We start from the raw sequence: 19,888 nt of genomic DNA, 5'->3' as shown, positions 1-19,888 counted from the left end.
GCAACATTTTATATGAAACACATTTATTTGTTGAGATGTTAAAACTGAAAGTTTTTTCAAAGAAAGAAAGACTTGCATTTATATTGGCCCAGAAATTCGGCTCTCCCCGGGTGAGTACGCACGGGGTACTCACCCGTAGGCCGAATGGAATTGCCGGTTTCCTGCATGCACTGCGCATGCGCGGGAAACCGGCACTTCCGATCCTCTGAACGAAGAGGTTCAGAGGTTGAACGCGCGCGCAGGGGAGGCTGCGCATGCGCTTTGAACTTAGTTTTTTTTTACAGGTTTACCTGGGAGGGTAAGCCTGCAGGATTTACACCTTTAAAAAGCAGGCGTAAGGCCTGCTTTTTGCAAGGTAAGTGGTCAATTAATTAAAAATAAAACATTTTTTCCACAGGTTTATTATTTTTAAATACTTTAAAGCAAGGTAAGTTTATTTTTAGCCCTGTTATAATATAATATTATTTGTTTCAAAAATTTAAATTATTGTTTAAAATAGTTATTTAATGTAATTTATAGTTTATTTAAAAAGTGCGATTTAAAAAAAACATTATTTGAAGGTTTACTGCTATTTTGGGCCCGTAGTATTTATAAGTTTTGACAGGTCTACCTGTCAATCTTATGAATGGGCTTTTCCCTCCTCCGATTGGCTGCCCATGGCTCACGTGATCCCAGGGGACGCATCGCACTAACTACGCCCCTGGGACACGCAAGCACAGTGCGCCGGCAGCTGGGCCAGGCCCCGGAGCGGAATTCCACGGGGCCCTACAGCTCAACTGCCGGCGCGCAAGGTAAGTGCAGGTTGGTGGCTTACACCCGCAGGAAGCCCCTGACCCAGAATTTCTGGGCCATAGTGCCTTTCACGACCACCAGATGTTCCAAAGTGCTTTACAGCCAATGAAGTACTTTTTTTTAATGTGTAGTCACTGATGTAATGTAGGAAATGCAGCAGCCAATCTGTGCACAGCAAGCTCCCACATACAGCAATGTGATAATGACCAGATCACCTGTTTTAGTGATATTGATTGAGGGATAAATATTAGCCAGGACACCAGGGATAACTCCCCTGCTCTTCTTTGAAATAGTGCCATGGGATCTTTTACGTCCATCTGAGAGAGTAGATGGGGCCTGAGTTTAACATCTCATCTGAAAGACAGCACCTCCAATAGTACAGCACTCCCTCAGTACTGCACTGAAGTGTTAGCCTAGATTTTTGTGCTCAAGTCTCTTGAACCCACCATCTTTTAGTTTGATTTAAGGTGATATTTCTTTCCATTCAGCTGATAACCTACTCTATAATAACGTCATTGTAGAAATCAGATAAGAACAAATCTCTATTAAAATATGTACAAGTGATGTATTCTACTTTCTTCTGTGTTTGGAAATTTTCATTTGGAATACAGTGAATATGTGTACAATATTTTCAGGAACTTCTTGTAATATTTAAGTACCGAGTGAATATAGTAGAATCGTGGGGTAATGCAGCTTTAAAATGTTTTTAGGAACTTTCAGGAAGTTGGTGGTTCCACAGAGGAGCAGTCCAGCTGACTTTGCAATAAATGACATACTTCACTGAGGTCTGTGCACCGAAACCTAATACCATAAAAAAAACGTTGCAACACTCAGATGTTTGGTAATTGTTTTAATTGCCTCACTTAAACTATAAGTCTTAAATCTGATAAAACGACATGTCCTTCTTGTTTCTAAAAACGAATGCAGAGAAATGTCCTGAATAGACATTTTGCAACAGTCTGTTTAAATGTCTGCTCTTATGTGTGCGGGAGAAGGAGGGTTGAGGAGATCTTTATTTCCCCTCCATTTGCTCCATGTACGCAATGTTACTCTGATTACAAAAGTCAATTTGTTACTAATAACCTGAAAAGACTGTTTTTAGTTTCTGTAGCTTTGTGTAGTTTCGTTCACTATATTGTACACAGGGATTGTATTATTTTAATTAAATTGAAAGTGCTGGAGGAACAATAGCATTACGCTTTGTAAACTGTTATGACGCCAATGAAGATATGTAATTAAACATTGCGTAAATTTTAATAGTTCATTTTGTACAAGTCTCTGTGAAAACAATCCAAATGGGGCACACCGCAAACTATGCACTAGAAATGTTAGATTGGGAATATATCTTTCCGGTAAATCACACGAGGGACAAGTTTATTTTTTACACAGTACAGGTTGTTGCCCAGTCCTAAGTCAGAAGGTCGGTCTCTGATAAGCGTTCTCTTCCAATGAAACTTTTTTTCATTTCCTGTATCTGTGCCCTGTATCTGCTACTGATTCTGTCCCGGGAAAATTGCATTCCTTCCCCCGGCACAAGTTTACAAATCATATCATCTGATAATCGGATTCTAAAAATTGTTGGCCATTATAAACTCCACACCAGCCATTATAATGCCTGGAATCTTTGCATTAGTTACTTGGATTTGGGTTTATTTTAATTTAACAAAAATAAATATTAAACTAAGCATCTATTTATCTCATTATATACAGTCCATGAAGGATGGTTGGTGTGTTTATATTCAGTTTCTGTGATAAATTGTGAACTTCGCCTTAAATGAAGGTGGATTAAATGTCGATTGAACGTGGGCTCCATTCGTGAAAACAGTTACATAGTAATATTTTGCTCAAATCGATAGGGTAACACCATGTTGTAACTCTGAAGATTGGAAATGTGTATTATATGTCAAAGTCCTCGTTTCTTAAACGTCAGATATTGCCGAAGGCCAGGTTGAGTATACTATGCTTTAATAATAAAAGTAACCTAATGCCGTGGGGAGGAGGGGTTACTAGCCTAAACCAAATAAAGTCCTTCACTGATTCTAAAGATGTATTAGTGATATAGACTTACATGTTAATCGTCACCCCTGACCGCTACAATTGTTAATAAACTTTGTTTCGGTTGCATATTAATTTTACTCAGCCCCTATAGTTAATAGGAATATGTGGCAACTAATGAATAGGCTTTTCGAGTCTATTGTGTTTCTCGTTTTTTTAACTATAAGAGCTATTGATATTCCAAACTATTCCTGTTGACAGATAGGGTGGCAAATTCCCAGCCACAGACCACTCTAACGACGCCTCAAACGTTTTGTTATTCACTGACCAACATGCTCAGTGCCGGTGTCATGTAAAAAGATCTGATCCACGTTATGTTCCCTTTGCATTATTGATAGGTTGCTTACCATTTTAATGTGATGGGAGATAATGTCAAGGAAGATAACTTTACCGAGAACTGTGATCCTTGGCTGCTAAAATAAAACGGGCCTGGGGGACAAGGGACAGGGTGGGGGAGGAATAAGGCAAGCGTGTGGATAACGAATGTTTTCAGTAATAGGCAACACCCATACACAGGAAAACCGAGTATAAACAATCAGGATTTGATCGATAATAGTCTGTGCCGAGACCCCAGCTCCGACTGCTGTTGTTGTTGCGCTCTCTTCTGTCTAGATTTCAAACTGTAAAAAATTACACAGACAGCTACAAATACATTTTGAGGTTTAAATGGAATACATCTTACTGTATCGAGTTCCCCGTTGCCGTTCATTCGTCGTTTGCGGTTGTGTCACTTTCATTCCCAAAACAAAACCGTATTGATTTACATCATACCTTGCAGTCTGAGGCTGAATGCTGTGAGAAAGGTTTACTGTAGCTTACTCTGAATATCTGCTTTAAATTCTTTCCTTTTCGAAAGTTAAAGCAAAAAAATATATAACACAGAGAAAATATTTATTGTTTAAAACAGTCATAATCCAAGTTTACCCATCGTAAATAATTCTCTTTCGTTCATCCTTTCAAAAGGAATCGCCAGGACTAGTCTCAGATTCAGCCAGTACCTGTGTATTTTTAGGTGCTCTCCTATTTATCTGCTACTCCCCTGGTCATGTAATGACTGCCAGCGGATTTATTTTCTAAAATCAGATTCCGCCAGCACTTAATATGTTAACCCAATATATTGGAGCTAATGCCTTCTCGTGTTTGGTGGGCATCCTCGATCTCAGCAGTAATTGTGTGTGTGTTTGGATAAAGTATGTAATCTTCTTCTGTTGCAATGCTATTGAAATACAGTGGATTTTCAATTAAAAGCTTTCTTGAGCTCAACAGTCAATTTCCCTAATGAAGACATGTCAAAAGTGAGTTACATTCATTTCCCACCTTTAGTAGTAAAATTCCAGCCTAATCAGCCTGTGGTGTATGATGCTAAATATTTGCATGTGCTACGATTAAATACAATACCACAATCAGGAAAAAAAACAGCACAAACGGCAACCAACAGCTGGACATTTTCGGGTGTTACAAAAAATAAATTATTTCTGGCCCAGTCATCATAGGCCGCGAGAATGAGTGGATTCTGTTCAAATGCTATATTGTTTATTTAAAGTAACACTGCCCAATCTGACATTTTAAACTTGTGGCGGATTTCTGGTCTAGATTCTTAAAACAATAAATAAAGTATAGCTCACAAAAATGGTATTCGTTTCCTACACATTTTATAACACAAAATAAGATGCAATAAAACCAGAAAACGCTGGAAATACTCAGCAGGTCGGGTAGCATCTGTGGAGAGAGAAACAGAGTTAACGTTTCAGGCCGATGACCTTTCAAAGGTTAACGACCTGAAATGTCGACTCTTTCCCCACAGATGCTGCCTGGCCTGCTGAGTATTTCCAGCATTGTCTGGTTTTATTTCAGATTTCCAGCATCCGCTGTATTTTGCTTTTGTTAAATAAGGTGCAGGCGCAAGCTGTTTTTTGCAGTTATTCCGTTCATGTATTATTAATAATTTTTAAATGTAACAACGTTTTACTGATGGCCCAATTTACAAATCTCCAACTTCATCGAGATCGCCGATTAATTGAGTATGAATGCATGCAATTGGTCTAAAATCGTTAAGGAGGTGTCTGGGAAGCGGCACCTCGCCTCGAAGGAGTTAACTTGTTTAAAAAAAGAACAAGAATAACAACAGTGCAGGCAAGAGTCCTGGATATGAGAAACTGGCAAAGCACGAGAATGAAATTGGCAAAAGGTGATAAGGTTGCAGAAAGTACGAGTATGAAGTAGACGCACACAGATAGTCTCTCTCCCCTCCCTCCCTCTCTCACATACTCGCACTTGGATCTGGTTTAGATTGCTATTTTTCCACTGAGCTCGTGTTTCGTTCTTTTTTGTGTTGGCAGCCCGCTGCTGTGAAGGGATTAAATTGTATAATTTGGAAAACAGGCATCTGCTCCAGAGCTGAGTCAGTGGCTGATTGCAGCGCCGCGCTGTTCACAACACAACTTTATCCCGATTAAAAGCAATGAAAATGCCTCCTGGCAGCTGATGCCCCCGAGCCCCTACCTACAGCTCCTATGTTATGCAGTAATACAGGACAACACCGCGAACCCCCCTTATTTATTCTGGTTTTTTTCCTTGATGATTGTTTTTCGAAATATTCCTGTGAAATTTGGGGAATGAATCTCACAGTTGAAGACTTTCTTCTTTTCGCTCCAGGTGAGGTGGGAGTTTTTTCTGCTAATTAAAACGTGTCAGATACTTGTACTAATTAACTTAGAAAAATGTCCGCACCATTACTGCAGCAAAAAAATGATCCCGACTTAATCGGTTTTAATGCTTCCGATCAAACGCTGTTCGATGAATTTACGTTCCTTGAGCTCTTATTTTGGCCGCCGGTGAGGTGATAGCTTTTAGACATTAAACTATCCAGATTTTCATTGATTTATACGACTCCTCCTACTTTTCTCAAGTTCAGGAAGTGCAGTCTCTCTAAACATCTTGACCACGATATAAAAGGCGCTGTGCAAATGTGATCGGATCTATTCAGCAACGGAACTATCAATTTTATTTAATGTGGGACAGGAGATTAACAACTGCAAGAGTAAATCATCAGCTGAACTGCAATTGATGGCAATTGACTGGGTGTAAGAAACCGGGTAAAACGACATCTTTTCATTCCATATTACCAGTTAGTTGCTATTTTGTAATATTGTTTTGTACAAAAAATACTAATCTGATCAGTATCCAAATGCTAGTGTAAGATCAGCCGCCAAATACCGCGTGCTGCATCGACATAAAAGTTTGGTATAATACAATATTGTCTGGTAGACATACATATTTCAGTAGATATTTATACGTGCTCAGTAATTTGCAACGTTTTAACATGCACAGATCATCCCATAATAATCATTTTAAGATTCGTTTAAAATAGTTCCATAGCATCCAGGTTCAGATTTTCTTTCCTAGTTTTATTTTAATGCACACTTTGCCAACACACTGAGTTTGCTGACACCTAGGACATTAACATAAGCAGTCAATCAGATCCATTACTCAGAAAGTAAAGCACCCGCAGCCATGTAACTAACATTGGAACTTCTCTATTACTCATTAATACAATATTAGAACGCTCACGGAAACTAGAATTCAATTTATTTTTTTAGAAGATACAATCTATCTAAAACACTTTAGGATACACTGCATAGCTCAAAGCCTGGTTTAAAGGTGATCAATGATCTAATACTGCCACAGGAGTGTCTTCATTTAACCTGGCCACTAATCCGTAAGAAAAATACATAGTTAAGCTTTCTACTATAATTTAACATGAATACACTTAAATCGGCTATGATGTTACCGATATGAAAAACCGCCCTTTTACGTTTTAGCCTATTCCTTTTATAACCTAATTGTTAAAGCTTTAAGTCAAAAAATAAATGAAGACCTTAAAATTAAAAGGTAAGAAATAAAAACCCAGCAGATTTCAGATGATTCGGTTTACAGTTTTACAAAGAAAACGTGTACTGAGGACCTCACTGACATAGAAATCTGAGGAAACATCCCAACAACTTAAAACTTTTTATAAAGATTCCAGCTTTTATTTGTCTCAATGTCAATAATTTCAATCAAAACAAAAAAAGATAATGCATTTCAAATAAAAGTTATCTTTGCATTACCTTTCATGTGGTGACGAAAGGGTTGTACTTTGTTTAAATAAATAAATCAGCTGAAAGTATAAAGGATCCCAATGTGATCCGTCGCATCCCAAAACGAACAGTGTGGAGTAGGAGGCGACTTATCGTGCGGGGATCTTTAAAGGTGCAAAACTACAAACATATATTCAAATATAATAGTATCTAAAGGTATTTACGAAGCTTCTTATTGGGACATTTTTCCAGCCCTGACAGAATGACTGCTGTGGTATATACAGCACACAGCAAAAGCCAACGACCATTTTAGAGACTACTTCCAGTCACTTTGTAGCTTTTGCTAAAATTCACAGCTAATTGGGATAGGGACGTGAATGGTTCGGGCAAAGAAAAAAATGATAAATATATGCTAAATTGGATTATAAATCGTTTCGATAAAAGGCAATAACTATCCATATAGACAATAAACAGAATTTCGATATAGACCGCGCTGGCTGACGTTCCCCTTAACACCTCGCGGCTTTTATAAAATAAGATCACAAAGTCAGTAAATGTAGAACATACTGGAATGAATGTAATACGACAACACATGTGCAACAAACCATTTCCCAGTTCTTACAATATACACCAACGATCCAGACAGAAGTATATTGACTTCTGTTGTTTTACGTATTTCACGTTTCCCAATATTGTGCTTTCTGACTGCCATGTAATATTACTCTGTGAATCTCGTTGGTATGTGATTTGTGCTCTGGTGTGTTACTGTGTTCGTAAGGAATTGGATACGGACATTAGAGGTAAACATTAAACGGTAAATCTCTTCTGAAACATGGCTCCAGCGAAGTTTCCAATTAGGAAAGTACCAAGTTTTTGTTCTTTCCATTTGCATTTGGCTCGGGCCATCTAAAGTGGTTTTGACCAGTGTGGCGCTGTTGTGCTTTTATAGTTTGTAAAAATAGACGATGCGGCTCCTCCAATATCCTCAGAACTTCACAACAATTTCATTAGCATAGCAGCATAACAGTAGAAACTGTGTAAAAGCAAAACTGGGGGTGGTAGGGGAGGGGAGCTTTCCTGGTATCAGTTGCTGCTTAGTTGAATTAGTGGCTTTTGTCATTCTTGTTTCCCTAATATCCATTACTCTTAACTTTGCAATGAGTGCATTTCAATCCATTTGTTATTTCTTTTAATTGTCCCTACCACAATATCCTAAATTGTTTGCCGGAGAAGCTCCTATTTTAACACATCTGTTGGCCCTGAGAGTTGTAGAGCTGTGTGTTCTTTTGTTGATAGCCTCCAGGATCTCAGAGTATTTCGCATATTGAGTTAAGGAAGCTGATAAAATCTGATCTTATGATTCCTTTTGAGTCGTGTGTTTTTAAGTACCTAAAGCTATATTATTGCTGTATATGATGGACCGTGGTATTATACATAACATTTAGAAACGGTGCTGTCCACAAATTGGTAACACCCTTTGCAGAGCTGGGTATTTGGAGATTTGGATAGGACGAGTCTCAATATAGACAAACACTTCCACCAGTTTCCCATGTACTAGTTCTCTGTTTGGGTTATCCATATGCCTCTTTCTGACATTCCTTGTGCAGTCTCTGATCTCTCGGCGTGTGCACCAATTGCGCTATATAAGCAACCAAAAAGTTTCTCTTTTATTCACAATTACAACATTTAGTCACCTGTCTTCATTCTTCAAGAATTCAGCTTATTTACTATTGACATATCTGCGACCTTTTAACGTGCGTATATTAAAATCTTGTTTTGTACCAGGCAATATTTGGGCCCCTTTGCTATAGTTATTTATCAAACATGGACACGGCAAGTGAGGTGCAATAAAATGCCGCACGCAGATCCAGATATACGATAACAGGACAGCGAAATGAAAATGGTCTGTCCCGCTAGAGTTAATCGACCTAGAGTGTTGCTATTCTCCTTTCCAGTGCCGCTAATTTATTCTTGGTCTGATTTTGAAGTGTCTTTATTCTCCACGTGTGCTAGGCCTGCTATTCTTATTTCTATAAAGGTTATTTCTGCTTCAAAGCACGTAAGTTGTATCATAGGGCACAGGTTAATCATACTGATAAAACTCATTTAATTGGAGCGGAGTTATTTCAACCTTCTTTCTATCTATTTATCTATCTATCACTCTACCTACCTAGCAATCCCTGATTTACTGCAATGTAACTTTCTTTGAATAATGATCACTGTTATATGTTGGTTAATATGTGTTGTCCCTGGAGCTAGTCTGTCTCTTTGTTGATATTAAATTATGTTTTCTTACCTTCTGTTGCATAGTTCCCTGTATATCTATGAATTCTTCATACTCTGGTTCATCACTGGTTGTTCTCTGGCCCTATGACAGTTGTAGCCGGATTTGTTTTTCTGCGCCAGCTATGCAAAATTATTCTACTTAATACTTTCTCACTGTCATTCTTGCTGATGCAACTCTGGTTTATTCTTATCGAGATTCCTTGCTCTTGCTGGTTCAGCTCAAAATCACTAACCTGATTGCTCCCTCTGTTCTCCTGCTTAATACCTTGATGATTATTCTCTCTCTCTCTCTCCCTCCCCTCTCTCGATAGTTGTGATTTTTATGCTTTGTTTCCCTTTTCCATAACCTTCTGAATTATTCTTATTTGTCCATCTGTCTTCTTGACTTAGTCCCGAATTGCCCTTTAATGTGTCCTGTTTAAATTATATTTATTTTAATCCTAGACTATCTTCGCTGGTCTCCATGTTATTCTGGCCGTTTAATGCGGATACTTCCAACGTGTGTTCTTTATTTCTCTCTCTTGCTCTGCTCAGTGATGTTGGATTTTCACTCCCATTGCTTGTTTTTTTTAAATTTTCTGCTTTGGGTTACTTCTCCCTGTTTTCCCCCTTGGAGCAGGGTTTCTCTCTTCCTGCTGCGTGTTATTTTCTCCCTGGTTCTACTGAGATGTGTCAATCATTCTCTCTTTGCTATTGGCTGCGGAGTTTGCGTCAAAAAGTTACCAGAGAGGCGCTTTCTCAGCAAGTCTCAGAGAAAGGAGAGAGAGAGAGAGAGAGACCAGCACAACTCAGCAATCTCAACCATTTTCCACTCCCAAACAACACATACCTGCTTTAAACAGGTTCATTCATCTTCTTCTTAAAATCGAAATACTTTGTCTTATCTGGCTGATGTTGGAGCAATTTTATGCGAAAAGATTTTCCGAATCGATAATCTCAAGACTTCTAACCTATTTCTTTTATATTTGTTTTCAGGGACAAAGGCCGTCAGGAACGTGGAAGCCTGATTTTTTGGTGTTTCACTTCGACCTGGGCACAGTAAAACAGGTAAAAAAAATACAAATTAGTCTTCTTCGTTGATCGTGAATGGGGGTTATTGTTTTTATACCGAATTGGGGATTTGATTTCGAGCACAGCTTAAGACCTTTTATAGAAGACAAAACCTGCGAACATACCCACCCTGGGTGAAAACCGTTTGATATTGTTATTCGTGCATGCGAACAGTTTTCGTTTATTCGGATTGCTGATAATGGTTCTGCTTGGTCCAAAAGTGGTTGTAGCTAGTCCCGAATCTTGGTGTTTTTTTTATATACACTTTGAGTTTTGTGGGGGGGGGGGGGGGGAGAGAACTCGCAGCTTGAAATATGCAAGTTCGGTTAAGATCTCGCTCTGTGTTTTGCATTTCGTGTTGTCTGATGGTTTAATAGTCTCAAATAAATGTGTTGCAATTGTCAGTTTCCCCATTCGTGTGTGAATTGAGCCGAAACTCTGTTTTCTCTTGTGTGTGTTGGGCTTGCTGCTGAATCCCAGTGAATTTCCCCCGTCCCAATGAATGTTCAAACATAGGGATAATTGAGGAGGCGTGGATTTCTCTCGATTTTTTTCCCCTCTTGATATCGTTGATCTGCCCCTGCAATCACCTCCTCATTTGCGAAGTGCTGGGCTGCAGATGTTTATTGTCAATGATTTATCAGTTCAAATAAACTGGAATGAAATCGATCGCTTCCCAATTATTGACGAACAGCTTTTCTAGCAGAGGGTCGGATCAATAGTCAACCGAGAAGAGACTTCTCTAGACAAAACCTGGACTGGTTTCCGCTCAAATTCTAGACTTGAATATAAAACAGTCGGAATATGTTCACTGCGAATCGGTACATTCAAAATGTGTTCAAATTTAGGATAGTAAAGAAAAAAGGGCCTTAAGATTAGAGTTTCTAACAAACTTTCCAGCCAAATAATAATATAGTTCAGTAAATGTGCAAAATACAACGAACTATTTCATGGTTCGCCTTAGCTACGGAGGCGCTTGAACACTAATAAAAGTTTAATCGACCTTGTCCTTTCTTTAAAATGATCACTTGTACATTTACAATAAAGTATTTGCGATTAAAGATCCCGCAGTTTCCCTATATAAAGAAATTAGTTTTTAATTAGTACGGGATATTTTCTTGAATTATAAAGAAGGCTTTGAAACAAAAAAATCGAGCTTTGGCTGCTAAAGTTTAAACATTTACTGAACAAGCGGTCAGCGTGGCTATTAGTGTGATTCTTCCTTTACGTACGAGTACAACATTTAAATGTTTGAACTTAAAACCAATATTTTTATAATTAACATTTAATTTCCTCTTAATGTTAGACTCAGTTGAGATAATTGATGTTATAACATTTTTAACACTTTTTAGTATTTATCTGGCTTACTGATGAAGTTCAAACGGTTGGATCAGTTATATCACTTTATTCTTAGAACAAATATACATAACGATTTAAATGTCATATTCCACACCTTCATCGCAGAGTCTTGTTAAACTGGTTATGCACAGAGTTCTCAAGTGGGAAAGTCTGTCGCTCTGCAGTTTCGGTTTACATGTACATATTAAACTGCAGACATGTAGGACACCGTTCACTCCATTTGCGCGGCTGCTGTGATTTACGGAGTCACTCACACCTCGTCAGCCTGTCCTGGATGTGAAAGTCAAACTCCATCAAACTGCATTCCCTGAACAAGTTTCTAAACTTGCGGGCAAGTACAAAGCAAAGATAGCGTACATTTAACGCTCGTTTTAAATAAGAACAATTAACATCAAATATAATATATAAAAGTATTCATTATTTTGCATTGTATATAAACTAGGCGGTGGTGGGGAAAGAATTCGATGCAATGTAAAATAAATAACTTACCAGCCGTCCTGTTAATATGTTACTTTTTAATTTTTGTAGAGCAGCAGCCTTTACACGCTGCAGATCAAACCCAATGTGTCAAATACTGTATCAAATATTAAAGTGTGTGTTAGTTGTTTAGAGAAGTCCCACGAGTCTCAAAGTTGTAGGGCCGAGCCCTATAAGAGGTTAATGATGTTTTTTTTTAATAAACACAGTTCGACTCTATAGCTTTGTTTCATTTCCATCAAGCAGAAAATTAATCAGAACAAATGCTGCAGGGATGGGGGGAGAAAGCGTTCTTCGCCATCCCAGTTTTTGCAGCGTCCTGTAATTAAGGAACGTGTGCCACCCGGATTATCTCGTTAATTTATCAAGAAAACATTTATTATAATTAATTCTCGGCCGCATGCTCGGCGGGGTAATTACGATCGACCGAATGCCGAGCAACTGGTAGATAGGATTCTTTCAAAAAGTGACAGATTGTGCTGGGAAGCCGACAGACTCGAACCGCTCTCTATATAACTGGCCGCACTTTCCTATCAGCCGCGAGGAGAAGCAATTTCCCTCTCGCTTCAGCCTTGCAGGTAGGGGCAGTGGGATCGGGCGGAGAAGGGAGGCTGCAACTTGCAATCAATTTTGTTCGACTGGCTGTTGGAGTAGATTTTTTTGTAGGTAAGAGCTTGTACTTGAAATTGAAGAAGAAGATTCTTCTACCCGTTTTATTTTTGCTTAATAGTAGCAATCGGAGAATAGCTCCATAAATGATTAAGTATTGGGTCAAGATATCGGGCTGAAGTCTTGGACTGCGGCAAGGGTAATGTTGCTGAGACTGCAGCGCTGGGAACGCGTTTTTTACACACTGGTTGCAGCACGATGCAGCTTTTAATGCGGGGTTGATCCAGTAAAAGATTGTTTTTTCACTCTTCTTGGTATATTTAACAGGTCAGTGTTAACTGAATAGACTGCCTTGTTTTGATCAAAGTTTGTCATCGCAACCCCCACCTCCGCCATTTTGAAGGTGTGCTCACCCTTGTTAAACATCGTCTTGTAAAGTGAGATGTAAAACACAAATGAGGCACCGCTACTTTATTTTAAAGTCAAGTAAAATATTTTCAACATCGTTGGGATGCGGGGGTTTTATCTGGTATTTCTTGGGCACGTAATCAGGTGACAATACGTGACTTCCGCGCTAAACAATGTTAGACCAGAGACAAAGTGCAAAGTTGTACAATCAACAAGGGAATCTGGCTCCTGTATGTGTAATCTGGGCACTAAGCTCTTCATTAAATAATGGTGGATTTTACGTTCAGGTGCAATACAATTGGGCGCAAATAGTTTTGCTTTCCCGGTGTTTTTCTGATTGAGAATTGATTACTTGTTTGTTTTGCCTCATTCGTTCTGGACACACGTAGAGTCAACAGGCACAACGCTACCTTTGCTGTACCCCGAAATCTAGATACCCAGCTCGCCCATTCGGTAAAAATACGTGTTGCATCTTATAAAATAGTGTCTCCCTGCTCAAAATTCTAACATATCCTAGTTTAGAAACAGTCTCAACTTTCGTTTGTAAAACACATAAAATAAAACTGAAAACTTCCCCAGCGTCCGGTTGCAAATCGTGCACAGGAACCATTTTTTTACACCATGCCTTTGTTTTTTTCTCTCTATAAAGTCTTTGTTGTCAATAGTTTGCCGATTTTTTTCTCCCGGGCCAGCAAGTCCATTGTCTCTGCAAATGGTCCCAATCAAGTTTTGTTTGAGCCAATTAGCGTGATAACAGATTGGTGCTAACGAATGGGATCTATGCAAATTGCAATGCTAACAATGCGATGTGTGCATTTGAAGCATTTGTTTTTTTGTTGTATGGAAGGCGTGCTATAAGAATGGGTGTAGCACGTTTTTGGGACATATTTATCTGGTCAGCATCCCTTGGTCCAAGAGGCAGCTGGGGGTCCCCGGATGCTTTAAAGAGACAGGCTGGGATCTATTGAGGGATCAGATACTTTCCAGTGATCAGAGATACAACAGCTCCTCTGGATCCCTCCTCTCACCACGTTCTTTTACTCTGTGAATAGGTTTAAACCGAGGCCTTTCTGCAAAGTCATTCGAGGACCCAAGGAAACGGACTCCGCGTTTTTTTTTAATTTATCGCAAATTTGCTATTCAAACCAACTTTAGCATGATGTCGTATCTCAAGCAACCTCCATACACAGTGAATGGGCTGAGCCTCACTACATCGGGCATGGATCTGCTTCACCCTTCAGTCGGCTACCCCTGTAAGTATTGCTTTATCTTATACTTTCAGTCGCTGAAAGCAGACTTCAGGATCTGACAAAGAGTTCATCTTGACATTTAGTGTCAAAGAAAATCTGACGACTCTTTGGAAGGTATTTCAGTGCGTTCATTATTTAAATGAAATTATCGGTAAAATCCTGGGCAGCAGAAACGATCTCACGTTCCATCCTCTTTCTTAAAAAATGTTTCGTCGCGACATAAAACTTTGTCCGAGATAATTCTGCCAGTGTGAAACTTTTCCGCGTTTTAACAGCGACTGACCGAATCCTTCGATGTTACTGGCAGGGGCACACATGAAAGTGAGAATAGCTTTAGTTTTGGAAAGGAAATGAAATATAAGGCGTTACGCCTTGGACTGTAACTTTGTATTTTTCCTTGTGTTTACACTGAAGTTCCGATTTGTTGAAGGGCCGTCTTGTTTTATGTTTAAAGCTACTCCGCGGAAGCAGCGGCGCGAGAGAACCACATTTACCCGAGCCCAGCTGGATGTCCTGGAGGCGCTTTTCGCTAAGACTCGCTATCCGGATATCTTCATGAGGGAAGAGGTGGCTCTCAAAATCAACCTGCCCGAATCCAGAGTCCAGGTGAGCAGCAGGCAGCAAAACATTTATTTCCCAGAAACATGACCGAAGCTCCAGATCGTGAGAACGCGCGAATCCCGCTAGCTGAGGAGGGAGGGGGGTCAACATGGGATGAGGTAGAGAATGTTTAAGAGGGTCGGAGGCTGTGCCGGGAAACGAGTTCATAGCCCACAGCGAGCCGGCTGCTGGGAACCTGCTCTGTGCTTTTCTGAAAGGGATTGATGGTGAAAGGCCGTAAACTCATTGAGATTATTTTAAAAGACAAAGACTGTGTTGTAGGATTTCAGCCTGTAAAATTAAACATGTTACTTCAGTGTAAAGTTTTACAAGAACAAAATATATGTTTTTCCTCCTGTGACTTTACGTAAGAAAGGGGAAACTGAAGAAAGAGACCGTACAAGATCCACCAAAAAGTTCATTGTAGATTTTCCTTATGAAGAATAATATTGGGAACAAAAACTGTTTATCAAACAGAATGGAAGCAGTTATTCCAACTGCAGTTATTGTGTAAACACAAACAAGCCTATTTATTATATGAAATCATATTTCATCATGTATTTCACGGTTTTGTTGCGACCATTCTAAAGTATGCAGGCACTTTTAAAACGCATTAATTTTGCGTTGGTTTCAAGTTAGAATGTTTGTATTTTTTGTTGCGGTTTAATTAATTTTCTTGTTTTTTAAGGTTTGGTTCAAAAATCGTCGAGCAAAATGCCGCCAACAACAGCAGCAGCAGCAGAATGGAGGGCAGCATAAAGTTCGACCGACGAAGAAGAAGAGCTCCCCTTCCCGGGAGCCGAGCTCGGAGAGCGGGGCGAGCGGCCAGTTCACGCCGCCCTCCAGCACCTCGGTGACGGCCATATCGAGCAGCAGCGCCCCGGTGTCGATATGGAGCCCCGCGTCCATCTCTCCGATCGCCCCCGATTGCCTCTCCACCTCCTCGTCGTGCATGCAGCGTTCCTACCCCATGACTTACACCCAGGCCTCGGGTTACACGCAGGGTTACGCCGGATCCACGTCCTACTTCGGGGGAATGGACTGCGGCTCGTACCTGTCCCCGATGCATCACCAACTCCCCGCCCCAGGGACGGCGCTCAGTCCCATGGGCACCAACGCGGTCACCGCCGGCCACCTCAACCAGTCTCCGGCCTCCCTCTCTGCCCAGGGCTACCCAACCGGCGGATTAGGCTTTAACTCCACCGATTGCTTGGATTATAAAGACCAGACAGCTTCCTGGAAACTCAACTTCAACGCTGACTGCTTGGATTACAAAGATCAAACGTCTTCGTGGAAGTTCCAAGTTTTGTGAAGTACTGGGACTCTCTTTGAAACTGGACAAATCATTCCAATGTTAAACCTTTGGAATGGAGAGCACAGAACTTGTCATCATTCCAGTTCTTGTAGCCAACCCTCTGGTTAAACCCTTTGGAATGGACAGGACAATACTTGTGATCATTCCAATTTTAGCCATCTTTTAGGTTGGCATTTAAAAACAAAAAGGACCATCAGGGCTGTGTGAATTGTGCGATTGGTTGTCACAGATGCACTACTTTATTTAAAAAAATGTTTATAAGGGGTCCATATGTAGTTCTGAGAGACAATCAGTGTGTGTCTTATACCAGTGGTACATCTGTGTTTTTATTTGTGTTAGACTCAAAACAAGTATGATCTGCTGTACTGTATGCAAGTGTGTGAACCGCTTGTTGCTGTTGAACTCGAGCGGCGGGGGGGGTGTGGGGTGGTTCTGCTGTTGTAAAATGGAGCCAAATTCTGCTGGAATAAGTACCCGCCACTGTTTGAAACGAGCGCTTTCAAACATAAACTGAACTGTGAAAATTCGTGACTCTGGCTGCAAACTTCACACGGACGCTAAAACTCTTTGTCATAATGAAGCCAATATCTTAAAATATGGTCGGTTGAATTGACCCCACTGGGGGTCAGGTGCTCCGAAGTTGGCCCTTTTGTTTGCCAATAGAGTAATATTATATATATATATAAACATCAACCATACTGGAGTCGACAGATGGGGATGGCTACATTAAAGTCATTCTAACACAATTTTGCTTTGTCTTCCACGGTTCAATCTGAAACAATATCCGATAAAATAGAAATCATGCAGCTTGATGGCACTTACAATGAGTGTGTACAAAGCTGCACCACTTCGAGTCTGCCATTAGGGTCCATTAGTTTACCAAATAATGTCAGTTCAGGTAATCCCGCTCCCCCCGCCACGCCCACCCCCCACCCCACCCCACTCCCATCATAAGACATGAGGGTGAGAATGTGCTTTATAGCTTGTAGCCAGTCAGTTATATTAGAGTGGCGAAAATTTGCACTGTACCAGGTCTATTTTCATTTTGTTTTCCATTTTAGAGGCACAGATATAAGCTGTCTGTTTATAAGTTTTAAAAATGAGAGGAAAACAGATTCTTGTAGCAACTGATGCACAAACGATGCCTGAATTAGAGTATATATATAATATATATATACATATACTCCAAACTGCAACTTCTGAAGCTAAACAAACGCTAGGCGCTTTACTTGTCTATTTTCCTTGAAAGTTCTGAAATTTTATCGATTTTTTATGTACAGGATACTTTTGTAATTAGTATTTCTTATTAGTGTAAAAATGACGGGGCTTGATCTGGATACCAGTCTCTACTTTCCTTTTGATTAGGTATTGTAAGTGTTTTCAATGTAAATGTAGGTAAGATAAAAATGATTCATAAATTGTGCTTTTTACACGTGAATTTTTTGTCCATTTCAGATATTTATTGTCCAACTAATTCATATAAATATTCGGTTATGTACAGTGTTTATTTTATGATAGATAAAAGGTCTTGTGAAATTTCGATCATTTCTTTATAATAAATATCACTTTTGCTGCTGAACTGGTTAATGGTAGCTACCCACCTCATCCACCCTCGGAGTAGATCCAGACACTGCGTCCCACCCATTATTTTGTTACTCTCCTAATTTAGTGGCTGATTAAAGCGGCTTCAATGTGACTCTGTGTACTATATTTCCGAACACGTATTACACGGACTTAAATTTATTCTTGAATTACATGATTGTGACAACACATATCAAGTGTCTGAATGCAAACAATGTAATTTGGCATTGATAAAAACGCAGAATCTGGTAAACACAATTGTAAACATTGACGTACTTCCTGTGAACGCCTCAAAATTACATCCACAATGACAATACACTATATATGCCGTTTTTGTTCTATTTTAATCTAATTTCATGCACAATGTCAACCCCTAAATCTCACTTCCAAGTGCAAGAACATTTCGATTGGTGCAAACACTACCCATACGGAAGAAGAATTAGCGAAATCGTCAATATATTCAAAAGGAACGACATGTAGCCACCAGAGCAATTCTTCCCCCCCCCCCCCCCCCCACAACAGTAATGTCATTTTATCCTGTTTCAAATTATATTGTTTGTGCCAGGACGCCGGTAACCAGTCGAATACTTGGCTCACTCTCCTTTAACTGCATCATACTCCAACTCCTATCTCAAGAAATATACTTTCATTCTCTGAAGACATGAAATTGCACACCGGTCGGTTTATTCAATTTGCTTTCCAACCCATAAAACAACCGTTCGGGCAGTAGAGTTCGGATATGAAGGACATTATTAGTAATGACTTTTTTATTATCACACATTCTACAGATAACATTCAAAGCAAATCGAACTGGTTACAATATTAATGCATCAAAGAACACTTCTCTCGGCCTTTTTCATGGTCTCTAAACGAATTCAGAACTACAAAGAAATACGTGTAACTTCCTCCGCTGACTAGTTAACTCAAAACGTTCCTATTTTGATCTGTTTCATGACAACGTTGTCGTTTCCGGTCGATCAAATGACTGGCTGGTTAACTGTAATTCATCATTGACTAACATGAAGACTGAACACCAGAAATAAGGAACAGAAAATACTGTAACTTCAAACACTTCTTCATACATCCACAGTAAATAAATATTCTCCCTGTCACTTCAGAGCCCTTTCTGAACCAAGTGAATTGGTGGATCAGGAATTGCTTCACTGTTTAACATTGCAGGTGGAATACTTGAAACTGACGCCTAGGTTAAGAAAAAGGGGGACAATTAGTGGAAAGTTTCTTAAAAAATAATTGGCGAAAGCTAGGCGTCCATTAACACCGTTGATAGTATCTGACCTCCGTAATCTGTGGGACCGCCAAAAGAAACCTGTTTTCATTCAACCCTGGGCTTTAAACAGTAGAACGTGTTAAACCGACTTCAATGATGAGAATTGCAGCAAATTTGATCTCAGGCAAATACAAATCCCACTCGCTTATTCAGCTAATCAGGTTTTTTTCAGAAAGAGATTTGTTTTGTTGTCGATGGACAACAAAATAGTATAAAATCGTAGAATGTTGCGGCACAGAAACAGACTGTTCCACCCATCAATTTGCGCTTTTTCTCTCCGCCTGCGCCATCTCGTCTAACCCCGCTCCCCAACATTGTAATAATATTCCTCTTTTACAAGCAATTGTCTAATTCCCCTTTAAAACAGCATGGACTCTGCTTCAACAAGCTCTGACAGAAGATTCGAAATTCTAACCGCCCTTTGTGTAAAGATGTTTTCCAACATCCCCTTGCGCACCTGTATATGTTTGTCTCGGTGCCTGTGTGCTTGTATAGGTGGGTGTGTTTCTGCCTTTAAATAGCAGTCCTTGTGCACGCGGGCATCTCTCTATATATTTGTAAAACTGTCTGTGATGTGTGCATGGGTGTTTATGTATGTATTTCAAATATTTTACAGAACCCTTTCAGCTGAGCATGACTTCCGGTTCCCTTTTTTTGATTGACATCTACAGCTGGCTGCTCTAATATGTACAACAACAACAACTGCATTTATGTAGCACCTTTAACGAGGCAAAAACGT

General features: G+C 39.8%; 1 protein-coding gene across 2 annotated transcripts; it reads left to right on the top strand.

Annotated features, from left to right (window-relative positions):
• The first annotated feature begins 5,618 nt into the window (after nucleotides 1-5,618).
• otx2b (orthodenticle homeobox 2b) lies at nucleotides 5,619-18,014 on the top strand. Of its 2 annotated transcripts, none has more exons than XM_086003253.1 (5): nucleotides 5,619-5,942; nucleotides 10,188-10,259; nucleotides 14,168-14,368; nucleotides 14,820-14,971; nucleotides 15,654-18,014. In XM_086003253.1, exons 3-5 carry the CDS (start codon nucleotides 14,272-14,274, stop codon nucleotides 16,275-16,277), a joined length of 873 nt encoding a protein of 290 aa, XP_085859379.1. In that variant the 5' UTR covers nucleotides 5,619-5,942; nucleotides 10,188-10,259; nucleotides 14,168-14,271; the 3' UTR covers nucleotides 16,278-18,014. The 2 variants fall into 2 exon arrangements, with proteins under 2 accessions (XP_085859379.1, XP_085859378.1); XM_086003252.1 differs by lacking the exon at nucleotides 5,619-5,942 and adding an exon at nucleotides 9,800-10,054.
• Nucleotides 18,015-19,888: the final 1,874 nt, after the last annotated feature.

Source organism: Somniosus microcephalus, chromosome 12 (assembly GCF_052327205.1).
Source record: "Somniosus microcephalus isolate GS21.2 chromosome 12, FLI_Smic_1.0, whole genome shotgun sequence".
NCBI classification, from domain to species: Eukaryota; Metazoa; Chordata; class Chondrichthyes; order Squaliformes; family Somniosidae; genus Somniosus; species Somniosus microcephalus.
The sequence above is the reverse complement of the archived record's forward strand: the minus strand, read 5'-3'. Positions and strand labels throughout refer to the sequence as shown.

Coding starts and splice junctions, on each gene's coding strand:
- otx2b (XM_086003253.1), top strand. CDS start 14,272: ATGATGTCGTATCTCAAGCAACCTCCATACACAGTGAATGGGCTGAGC. Junction 14,369..14,819: donor CCCTTCAGTCGGCTACCCCT/GTAAGTATTGCT, acceptor TTATGTTTAAAG/CTACTCCGCGGAAGCAGCGG. Junction 14,972..15,653: donor TGCCCGAATCCAGAGTCCAG/GTGAGCAGCAGG, acceptor TTGTTTTTTAAG/GTTTGGTTCAAAAATCGTCG.